Genomic DNA, 12,716 nt, shown 5'->3' with positions numbered 1-12,716 from the left:
AATTATAACAACACCTATAAAGCTGCTGGTAAGGATTGAATGAACTGATGTATAGAAACCCCATCCATCGTGCCTGACGCATAGTAAGCACTCCATCGATTTCAATTGTATTACCATTTGTCAAGATTTCTGTATTATCTTGGTGTCAAGATTGTGATGAACTAAGTGGAGAGGTGTTGTATAGTGGTTAAATGCACAGACTCTGAAGCCAGATTTCCTGGATTGGAATCCTGAGCCTACCGTGTACTTGCTAGGTGATGTTGCTCAAGTCCTCTGTAAATTTTGTGTGCCTCAGTTTCCCCATATGTATAGTGGGGATAGTAACAGGTATCTTCTAGGGTTGTAATGAGAATTTCTAAATTAATATATGCAAAGTTTTTATAGATATAAAATACATAGTAACTTCTAGTAAGTTATTCTTTCATTCTCCTGTTTACCTCGATCATGGTTTCAATTCAGAACACTTTTTTCTTTTCTCAAGGAAACAAGCTTCCCTATTAATAATGAAAATTTAACGTGGCTATACAAAGCCACAGATGCCACAAGAAAAATTATATAACTTTGAAAGAGCCAATATTAATTAAACATCAAGGGGGGTAGTGTTCAAGAGAGTCCTCAGATAAAAGTTCACACTTGAGACAACCAAATACTTAAGATTTTTGTCTGGGAAACGGGACACTTGCAGCCCCATTCTGTGACCTTGCTCCAATGTACTTTTCTATTATGGGGAACAAATTGCACCAGGTGGGTTTATTATTTCCATTTCCATAACTTTCTGGAAAAGTAGACAAAAGCTGATGTTTAAATATGATGCTGATTATCTTCAGTTTGGTATAGAATTGAATTCTAAATTTGGATTTGTAAGTTTCCAGTCAAATCACTTTTCTGGCACCCATGGCCATGGGTGTCAATGACAAACCTGGGGGTATAAATACCTGTGGATGAAAAGCGATCATCACATTTCTCAGTCCAAATCCAGTGAGCAACCATGAAGACCTTCATCTTCCTTGCTCTCCTGGGAGCTGCTGGTGAGTCTTTATGAATAAATGAATGCAGTGGATACATCTACCCCAGGGGATGCCTGAAGCCGCAGATAGTACTGAACCCTGTATATGCTATGGTTTTTTCCAATATGTATGTACCTATGATAAAGTTTAACTTATAAATTAGGTACAGTAAGGGATTAACAATAACTAATAACAAAATAGAACAATTATATAATAATCATATCATACTGTAATAGAAGTTATGTGTCATGCTCTTCTCTCTATCTCTGTCTCTAAATATCTTATTCTACTTGACTCACTCTTCTTGTGATGATGTGAGATGATAAAATGCCTACATGATAAACAGAGTGAAGTGAATGATGTAGGCATAGTGAGATAGTGTTAGGCTAGTAATGAGCTCCTGATGATACATCAGAAAGTAGATCATCTGCTTCCTGACTGCGGTTCACCGAGGGTAACCAAAACCATGGATAAGGGGAAACTACCATAGTACAAATACCTATACATAATTAAACCTCACTTGTTGGGGACAGATTATAGTGAGCAGGAGGAATTAGTGTAGAAAGTATAAAGAGGCAGAAATTGCCCTGAACGTCAAGATAAAATCTATGAAGGAAGAGGGAAAAGGAAAGGATAGTTAACAATAAGAAAATGTTGCATTTTGAATTAATAATCGGGAACAATGACTAGTCTTGGGCTCATTGAAGAGGCTGTGAGGGTCAGAACCAAAGTCTCCTCTATACCGAAAGGATTTTAACAGGCAAAGATACTTTATTTCTCATGAATAAAAGCTATGGGCTGGGTTTTACAATGTCTTTCTTAATGAAATCTCTCTGGTGTAAAATAACATATCATTTAATCATCAAAAGATGTAGAGAAATATCTGTTTCTATTCTTTATACTACCAAATTTCATCAAAAACTTGCTATTAAACTTTCCCGAATTGGATGAGTATAAATTCAATACACCAGTCTCTAAATGTCTTTCCCAAAATTACTTCAAAATATTTGAACAATAGGGTGGATATAATATAATCATAGACTTTGGGAGCCATAGAAATCTTAATAAATCAGTGGGCCAAACTTCACAATGCTGAATAAATTGAAAAATGTTAGAAAGATAATTGGAATAAGGGGAAAGATTGGAGAGGGAAACCAAATATAATGTTCTATGAAATCATTTCATGAAAATTTTATGCAAGAACCAAAAAGAGAAATTTGGGGAACAAAAGTACAAACTCCCAATTCCTTCCAGGCTAGAACATTCTTAGGGGGCTTCTAAAAGCTTCCTTCCCTTTACTTCACGGGAATAAGTATCCTATACCAACCACCATAAATCAATATAAGCATGGTTACTGCAAAGCTTCACTGAACATTTATTTGCATGTCTGCTGAACAAAGTTTTGTATAAAAAGTATTCTTTTTTTAATGTTTATTTATTTATTTTGAGAGAAAGAGAGAGTGAGTGAGTGAGCAGAGGAGGGGCAGGCAAAGAGACAGAGGAAGAGAGAGAATCCCAAGCAGCAGAGCCCGATGCAGGGCTCAAACTTGCAAACCATGAGATCATGACCTGAGCCAAAACCAAGAATCAGATGCTTAACTGACTGAGCCACCCAGGCCCTCCTAAAAAGTATTCTTTACATCCTTAGGTAGTAATGTTCAGGGCATGTAATATATAAGAGTCTCTGATCAAGGTGTGTGTGTGTGTGTGTGTGTGTGTGTGTGTGTGTGGTACATATGTTGAAAAACAGTATATTTATCAAATTTAAAGCATAACTTACAAATTAGATACTTATAATGGTGTAAGTAGAGTATGTGTCAAAGGTATAGATAGAGTAATAAGATTTTGGGAAAAACATTATGGGAAAATTATGTTATCACCACGTCCTGATTATGTGTGACAAGAAAACATTATCTTCTTTTTTCTAGCTCACCTACAAAAACTTAGTGGTAAGTAGAAATTCCAAGATGTATCTTTTAACAGATAGTTTCCAACTTTTCCTTGTCAGTTGCTTTCCCCGTTGATGACGATGACAAGATCGTTGGGGGCTACACCTGTCCGAGGAACTCTGTCCCCTACCAGGTGTCCCTGAACTCGGGCTACCACTTCTGTGGCGGCTCCCTCATCAATTCCCTGTGGGTGGTGTCTGCGGCTCACTGCTACAAGTCGTAAGTAACTGATACTCACATATCTGTTCTCCCAGATCAGCTCATCCCCCAGCCCTGCCAAAGCACAATCAGGGTAAACTAGAGAGTTATGCTTGAGGGGTGAGCATTCAGATTCTAGAAGACTTGTCATTCTCCCCAGGCACTGTATGTTGCGTTGAGGGAATTTTACATGGACAGCTAAACTTAGAGTTCCCTGATAGCCTTCCAAATGATGGTACCAGAGACAGAGGAGGGGAACTAGCTAGTGATGAAGTATACCTAGGACTAGCTTAAGAGCATTAATCGATAAATAGTCCCAATCATTATAGCTCAACCAGGAAAAAATGGCATATGGAGGTAAAAACCCAAAAGAAGTTTCCAGTACAATTTTAAAAATAAGTACAACTCATTCTGCCCCCTTAAAATCCTGGTATGTCTCTGATTCCTGCCATGTCTCCCTACAATAACTGATAATCTCAACCAGAGGAGGAATAGCACGTGCTGAATAATATTCATCAATTCCCACCTAACCTGCCATCATTGTATTGGTGCCGTTCAGTCATGGGAACTAAAGGCATCTAGCTATTCTAACAAGATGGCGGGCTGGTAGTGACACCCACTTAAGAGTTACTCTAACCTGGACCGTATCTGGTAGGGCTGCCTTACGTGCACAATTACCTATGTGTGGGAACACTTGAAGGGGATGGTGTTCATGCTTATGCTTATGACTGGGGGGAACTGGGGAAGGGGAAAATCTCAAGTTGGATACTTACAGAACTTTGCATCCTCTAATCCAGCCGAATCCAGGTGCGTCTGGGAGAACACAACATTGCAGTCTCTGAGGGCAGTGAACAATTCATCAATTCGGCCAAGGTCATCCGCCACCCGAGATACAATGCAAACACTATTGATAACGACATCATGCTGATTAAATTGAGCTCACCTGCCACCCTCAACTCTCGAGTGTCTGCTATCTCTCTGCCAAGATCTTGTGCACCTTCTGGTTCCCAGTGCCTCATCTCTGGCTGGGGAAATGTCCAGAGCTTTGGGGGTGAGTGTCACCTGGAACAAAAGCACCAAGTCTGAAAATCCTAGAAGTGAAAGACATGTTGGGGGTCAGTTAGTCTGAACTGTCACTCAAGGCAAGGTTCCCAGAGGATAGTTTGTGGATGTATGGAGTCTTAGGAAGATTCCTTTGCTGGAAAACACAAGAAAAAATGAACTGTGATAAAGATAGATGTTCAGCTGAAGTGTGATTTGTGATGTGCAAAGAAGTAGAAACCGAGGAGGTAAACAGAACAGAGGCTGAGAGATTTGGTACCACCTAAAGTATAGACCTGCTTAAGAGGTAGTCTCCAGATTTGAGATCTGGAGTCACTGATGCCAGCGTCAGAGAGAACAACTTGTTGATTAAAACTGTTCGGAAGACTTTCCAGATAAAAGTTGTTCTTCCAAAATAGAAGTTACTGGCAAAGTAGGGAAGGAGGGAGAGATTGGGAAAGAAATCTCCAAGAATCCTGTGGGTAATATTCTTCCATTTTTACCCTTGCGCCCAACAGAAAATTATCCCGATGTCCTGCAGTGTCTGAAAGCTCCCATACTAACTGACAGTGCTTGCCGTAAAGCCTACCCAGGCCAGATCACCAGCAACATGATCTGTCTGGGCTTCCTGGAAGGCGGAAAGGACTCTTGCCAGGTTAGTTTCTCTGTACTCCTTCTGGCCAAGCCGCAGGCATTTCCACCATATTTTCCCTTTCCTGAAACACAGATTGAGAAGCTGTCTCTGGGATGGATTATAAGGGACAAGGGAGAGATTTGGGATAAATGATAAATTTTCCTTTTGAGATATTAATGGTTAGGGTCAAGGGTAAAAAGATACACAGAAGATGGTGTGCAAACAGCACACCCAGGCGCCCTGCTGAGGAGGTATATTGTACCAGGAAACTTTCTGGAAAAAAAGCAGGGCTAGCTGGGCAGCATTGCACTCACTTGTCCTCACCTCTTCTTGGCCCTGCCTGCCTGCAACTAAGAGAAGAGCAGGAGCTAGGAGGAGGGGGGTGGGGTAGAAAGGATGGGGATGTAGTACAGAGATTGAGGGTTGGATTCCCAGGAAAAGCGAAGATGCTTCCTGGAGAATCAGCAACCTGGGAAAACGGACCCAGGGTAACGGAGAAACAACTTTGAGCCTTTCCCCCAACTTGGTGTGACTGAGAGTTCTTATTGTCTCTTTCCTCTTGTTCAGGGTGACTCTGGTGGCCCTGTGGTCTGCAACAACCAGCTTCAGGGCATTGTCTCCTGGGGTGCCGGCTGCGCTCAAAGAGGCAAACCCGGTGTCTACACCAAGGTCTGCAACTACGTGAGCTGGATTCAGCAGACCATCGCTGCCAACTAAGCACATGGACCTCTCCACACCCTATCCCGTTAGTCAACCTCGCCTTCCACCTATGCCTGAAAACAGTATCTAAATAAAAACATTTTGTCCCACACCACATGTGTCCAAGAACTGTTCTTACTTAATATTTATGAACTTTATCTTCAAACTGACTGCTGAGTAAGAGAGTGGGCACAGAATTGAACAATTACACGAGGATAGAATTGGAAAGGTTACACAGGTATTCATTCAACCTGATCCAAATGAATTTACTGATCATCTATCTGCTAGGCTCTGTGTGGTCCATTGAAGATATAAGCATGGATAAGCTTTGAAGTCACTATTGCCATCACATTTTTGAACAGATGATGATGACATCAGGGTACAGAAAGGGCAAATCAACTGCCCAAAGTCATTCAGCTAGTTCAGAGTCAGGGAGGCTCCAGTGGCCCTTATTCCCAAAGCATTGCTACTGCTGTGACACTATGGTCTCCTTTTTTTTTTTTTTTTTGCTCCAGTCCATCTGAAACTGTGAGGCTAGATAATGGAAACCACCAGATGGAGAATTTGTTTTTTTGTACAAATCGCAGATTTCCTGCATTTCCCAAGATTTTACCTACCTATATATTCCAGTTCTCTAAGATCTTTCTTGCTTTCCCACTGGGATTTTATTGCTATTGCAGGCATGATGTCTGCAGGCAATCTGTGCCCATTGCCCATCTTCCACCACCAGACCCCCACATCCCAGCCCAAATAATGTACTATTTTGAACTATAAAAGAAAGAAAGTGAAAACGCAGGTCAGTTTACAGAGCAGATCTATTACACTGAGGTCATAGAAGTCGTGGCTACAGAGTTGGTTTGGAGAACAAGTCCCAACACATGATTCCTGTGCATATCCGGTATGGATCCAGGAGAAGAATATAATGGGATCTAAGCATGGACATCCTGGAGCAGATGGAGGAGGTTTGAAAGGGGAAAATGTTCACAGCCTCAGTAATAAGGTGAAGAAGGGATATTGTCTTAGTCGGTTTAGGCTGTTATACCAAAAATGCCATAGACTGGGTGGCTTAAACCACAAACATTAACTTCTCATAGTTCTGGAGGCTGGGAAGTCCAAGATCAAGGTGCAGTGGGAAACAGTGCAGGCCCACTTCCTGGCTTGTAGACAGGGGCCTTCTCACTGTGTCCTCACCTGGCAGAGAGAGGGCTCTAGTCTCTTCTTATAAGGATGCTAATCCCATCATGGGGTCTCTAGCCTTATGACCATTTAAACCTTGCAAAGGTCCAATCTCCTAATACTGTCCTGTAGTGGGTTAGGTTTGAGTACATAAATTTGTGGGCATGGGGGAGGGGCACAAACATACAGTCCACACCAGGTATTTTGGAAGAGGAAGATATGGGAAGATACATGCCCCATTACCAAATTTCTATTCCTTTGTAATTCTGGATGGCACATTCATAGGAACCAGTCCTGAGCCCTTCATATTGCCTTGTCAATTCCACTGGGATGGAGGCCAAATTCCTTAGCCTTGCATTCAAGGCTCTTAAATATATGGTCATAACTAAGTTGTCCTGTCTTATTTCCATAGTTCTCATTGAACTGCTTTCATGTTTGCATATGGCCTAAATTAATTAATTTCATATACAACTCCTCTATATTAAAATAGGTAGCTTTAGATCTACCTTAACTAAATATCTCAGGCTTCTCTCCAGAAACAAATGACCTTAAAGATTCTCCTGTTTCCTCTAAAACATTTTCTATTCCACACCAGCACCACCCACCTCACCACAAGAAGAGGGCAGATTTAGAGACCTGGCAGGTTAAGGGAGCTATACAAAAGATGAGAGATAAGGGAAGGTCCAAAGAAAAGTATGAAAAAAATCCTTTTTCTTGATACTATTCAATATTCCCTTGTCAGCCTATCTTGTCATTTTCTATCAACTGTCTTTTTAAAAAAATCTAACTCTTCATAATTTGTAAATTTATACTAAAATGTAAAATCTGTATGCTCTTTGACCCAGAAACTTCATTTCTAAAACTCTATTCTATTGAAATATCCATACAACCACAAAAACAAAGTATAAATGGGAGTGTAAAATTTAGGACTCATTCCATTGCAAAGAACAGAATAGCCAACTCAAATGGCCTTTAAAGATGTACTAATGGAAGCTTAAAAACTGGGAAGGCTTCAAGGATGCTTTGATTCAGCAATTCAAAAATGTCAAGGACCCTATGATTCCTGTCTCTGTCCTGTGCATTAATGTCAGTTTTATCCTCAGGATAAAACCTTGTGATTGAAATGACCCTCAGAGGCTGACTCTACCTTGTCTATATCGAGGGGGAAAGACAAAGCTACTCCCATCAGACCTAGGAAGTTTCTTTCCCAGATGCCCCTGGCAGACATCATAATGTGTGTCTTTCACTGAATTTAGTCACTGGCACAAACCTGAGTCAATAGTCTAGTGGGATTATGCTGATTAATTTACAATTAGGTTACCCAGCATAACCTCAGAGCAAGGGGTGGACTTTCATTCCGCAATGAACTTGGTACGTGTTTGGTTAACTGAATGGTTATAAGGATGGTTACCAAGAGAAGGAGGAGCGGATGTTAAGAAGGCAGCCACAATCTCCACTAGAGTAATCCAGGGTGCGTATTGATACATTGTCTATGTAATTCTGAAAATCCAGAAACAATCCAAAGATCCATTAATAGAAGATTGATTAAATACATCTGGTATGTCCCTCAGTGGAGACAATGTAACTATTTCATTCATTTATCCAACCACGTACTCAACAAATACTTAATGATGACCTACAATGTCCCCACCCTGTCTTATGCTCTAAAGATACAGCAGAAGAAATAGTCAAAACCCTACCTTCATGGTATATATGTCCTCACTGGGTAAATAGAAAACAAATAAACAGAGACGGTAGACTAGAATGCTGATCAATGCAAATGCTACAGAAAAGCAAACCAGATAAAGGGGTGGATGACTAGAAAGTACACACCTGCTTCTAAAGTACAGTTGACCTTTGAACAATATGAAGGTTGGGGCACCAACACCCTGCAGAGTCAAAAATCCTTGTCTAACTCATGGTTCCCCCAAAACTTAACTACTAATAGACTACTATTGGCCAGAAGCCTTACTGATAACATAAGCAGTTGATTAACACATATTCTGTATGTTATATGCACTATATGTGGTATTCTTACAATAAAGAAAACCAGAGAAAAATGTTAAGAAAATCAGAAGGAAGAGAAAATACATTTGCAGTCCTGTACTGTAAGAAGTCCGCATATAAGTGGATCTGTGCAGTTCAAACCCATGCTGTTCACGGGTCAACTCTATAATCTGAGAAACACATAGAAAGACCTATGAAAGCATCCTATAATTTGAAATAAAAAGCCACTTTGTAGAGTCAGAAGAGACATCTCTCACCAAAATATATTTACTCCAAGTAAATACCTAATTCATAATTCAATAAGATCCAGGAAGACATGGTATCTGTGCAGAAAAATACAGAAATATAAGGAGGTAACAATCTGAGATTAGGAACAACTGCATAGAGACAAAAGTGTTTTTTTTTTCTTGCCATGTCTAATCACAGCAACAGATGAGTTTTCTTTATGTATCACTTGCTCCTGTAAACCCTAAGATGGCTCTCAACTGTCAACCTCATGGTTGTGACCTTTTGGAGCTGTGTAAAATAAAGTGATATCTGCACCTAGAAGCTTAGTTCCTTATGCAAATATTTTTTTTCATACAGGATAGCTAGGCTGGGTAGAAGTTTACTTCATACTGGTACACAGCATAATCGACTTGTTAGTTTTCCCATTAGCCAGGAAAGAATTTCAACATATGCTCAAGATGAATTTATCAGAGAATATTTGCTCTAATAAGACAAAGAGAAGCCTCTTTTACCCTACAAACCTTATTTAAATTCATTATTGAAGTCCAAACCATTGTCATCGTTTATCTTTTTTTTTTAATGTTTTTATTTATTTTTGAGACAGACAGAGACAGAGCATGAGCAGGAGAGGGGCAGAGAGAGAGGGAGACACAGAATCTGAAGCAGGCTCCAGGCTCTGAGCTGTCAGCACAGAGCCCGATGCGGGGCTCAAACTCACAGACTGTGAGATCATGACCTGAGCTGAAGTCGGACGCTTAACCGACTGGGCCACCCAGGCGCCCCCATCATTTATCTTTTATGGCATGTTATTTTGGTATTGATATCAACTTTTCAAACGCCGTTAAAAATAAAGATATTTACTTACTGTCTTTGTATTATTTTAGTCTCACTTTTAAAAGTCCATTAAGAAGTTCTGTCTCGTTGAATGGATACAAATACAAAAGTCTTTATTTAGTCTTAGGGATACTCATTTATTCTGAGTAACTCAGTCTAATCATTGTCTGTTTATACCCCATCTCAGCTATGGAATCTGCTGAAACATAATCCAACAATCGAAATGAAAACTTCTCTCCACACAAAAATCTGCATGGAAGTTTCCAGCAATTTTATTTATAATTGTCAAAATTTGGAAGCAACAGAGATGTTCTTCCATAGGTGTGTTGATAAATAAACTGTGGGACACCCAGCCAATGGAGTATTGCTCAGCGCTAAAACAAAAGTGAGCTATCAAGCCACAAAAAGACACGGAGGCAACTTAAATGTATATTACTAAGTGACAGAAGCCAAAATGAGAAGTCTAAATGCTGGATGATTAAACTATATGGAATTTTGGAAAAGAAAAAACCATGGAGTCAATAAAAAGACCAGTAGTTTCCAGGGGTTGGGGGAAGGGATGAATAGACCGAGCCCAGGGACTATTAGGGCAGTGAAAATACTCTGTGTTATGCTATGATGACACATGTCACTGTACATTTGGCCAAACCCATGGAATGTATAACACCAAGGGTGAACCCTTGGTAAACCATGGATTTTGGGTGGTAATAATGTGTCCATGTGGGTTCATCCATTGTAATAGATGCACCAATCTGGTGGGGATGTTGATAATGGGGGAGGCTGTATGCATGTGTGAGATCGGGGAGGTCAGGCAGCACATGGGAAGTCTCTGTATCTTCCTCTCAGTTTTGCTGTGAACCTAAAAATGCTCTTAAGAGAAAAGTCAAAGAATTATTAACTTTTTTTATTGAGGGAAAATGAGAGAGGATGGGCAGAGCAAAAAGTATTGTAATGCTGGCCATGCTAATAGTGGACAACTTTAAGTGGAGTTATAATTAGTGAGTTTTTACTGTTGTTTCCTATTTCTGTTGTTACTTTTCTATATTTTTCTCAATAAACATGGAATAGATTTTTATGAAACAAAAATGTCGCTTGTTTTTAGTGAAATTCCCAGGCTTTTTAGTTCACAAAACTTGGTGGTAGTCCTTGCCACCTTACAAAAGTCTTCTCTGAGGAGGAAGCCTGCTGAGAATGAGTGCCGCGCAGGGCAGGCTGGGACTGCTGACCAGCTCTGTCCTCCTCCTCTTCCTCCCACATCTGTTCAGAGTCCCACATTTGTCACCGGGTGTCACACATGAAACCTGGTTACAACCTGAGGGGGTAGTAATTTATTTCCATAGAAAGAGCTGTATTAGACTGGGCACACTTTAAACCCATGGTACTTAATAACCCCGAATCCCTGACTTTCACGAGCAGCATATTCTGGGACAGTGCTGAGCCAAAATACACAATTCTGTGAACCAGAGACATACTGAAGGTTTGCTCTTCTTAGTATTCAGGAGCCATTTCTTATTGTTGCAGGGGTGGAAAATGGAATCATCATCATTATAACAACTAGTATTTATTGTTTTTGTTTCTCAATGTGTTGCACCATTCTTACATGCTTTTCAGTAGTATTCAATCCTCACAAGTATCCTATGAGATAGGTACAAATACTCTTTCCTCCCTGAGGCTTAAAGAGGTCAAATGTTTTTCTCAGGGTAAGGTGGCTAGGAAGTCCTGCAGCCAGGAATGAAATCCTAGAAGCTGGACTCCAGAGCTCATGCTTTTCATCGCTCTGTAGGACTTCACAACAATATTTAGACGTTAAGAAAAAGAAGGCATCCCCAGAAACCTGGAAAATCTGGAGATACTAAGGTTCCAGTTATTTCACAAAACAAGCATTTATATAGCATTTACTATTTGCCATTAGAACTCACTGTTCTGAGCACTTTATAAATAGATCATCTGAACAGATCAGTGAGGAGTAGAGATTGAATCAGTAATCAAAAACCTCCCAGCACAGAAAATCCATGGCCAGACCTCACTGGCAAATTCTACTGAACACTTGAAGATGAAATTAACACCAATCCTTCTCAGACTCTTCCAAAAAGTTAAAGAGGAGGGAACACTTCTGAACTCATTCTATGAGGCCAACATGAGCCTGATCCCAAAGCCAGAGAAAGACATCACAAAAAAAGAAAATTGTAGACCAATATCCCTGATTGAACCCACATTTATTTCATATGTCTGGGGGGTAGAGTCAGGAAGTTATCATGTAAGGCTAACTTATAAAGAGGAATATTGAAAAGAGTAATACATGTGAAAGACAAAAAGTGTACATGGAAAGGGATTGGCTGTATTCAGACTATTCAGTAAGAGCACCCCAGATCCAAAGATCAGAGAGTCTCAGCAAGATGGTTTTACCTGAAGACACCTTAGAGGGAGTAAGAAACAAGTTACAGGTGTGGAGATTTGCAGTAAAACAAAACAAAACAAAACAAAACAAAACAAAACAACAATTATTTTCCAGTCGGGACTTCTCAGTCAGCTGAACAGAAAGCGTTTTCTGTATGTGTAGCCAGTTGCAAGGGAAAAAAGAGTTCTAAGCCTAGCTAATCATTCGTGAGATGAAGAATGGGGAAGTTGGAGGGTCTGTCTGGCCCCCTCAGCAGTTACAAGCAAACTGGGAAAGGTGTTTGGCCTTGTCACAGGTAAACAGGGGAGTCATCCCAAGCTCTACAGGAGCCATGAGAAAGAGTGGATGGAGTCTCTAGTAACTCGTGTGTGGAAGGGTAATTCTTTGTGGTAAGCCATTTCCCTGAGCACAAAAGTGCCAGAGGATTTTTGACAGCCACTGTCTTCTGGGAGCACAGGGCTCAGATAAAGTTCGATATGGCAGAGAAAATCTAGAGACTCAGGGCCCAGTCCTGACTTTGCCAATAACTTCCATGAGGACCACAG

The 12,716-nt window shown here is 40.4% G+C and overlaps 1 protein-coding gene across 1 annotated transcript; it reads left to right on the top strand.

Moving 5' to 3' along the window:
• Nucleotides 1–917: 917 nt before the first annotated feature.
• Nucleotides 918–5,640, top strand: LOC109269140 (serine protease 1). The gene is made up of 5 exons (XM_019453007.2): nt 918–1,028; nt 3,016–3,175; nt 3,952–4,205; nt 4,714–4,850; nt 5,397–5,640. The coding sequence occupies exons 1-5, from the start codon at nt 989–991 to the stop codon at nt 5,544–5,546; spliced, it is 741 nt and encodes a 246-aa protein (XP_019308552.2). The 5' UTR covers nt 918–988; the 3' UTR covers nt 5,547–5,640.
• Nucleotides 5,641–12,716: the final 7,076 nt, after the last annotated feature.

Source organism: Panthera pardus, unplaced genomic scaffold (genome assembly GCF_024362965.1).
Source record: "Panthera pardus isolate Hobbes unplaced genomic scaffold, ASM2436296v1 HiC_scaffold_8, whole genome shotgun sequence".
Taxonomy (NCBI): Eukaryota; Metazoa; Chordata; class Mammalia; order Carnivora; family Felidae; genus Panthera; species Panthera pardus.
The sequence above is the reverse complement of the archived record's forward strand: the minus strand, read 5'-3'. Positions and strand labels throughout refer to the sequence as shown.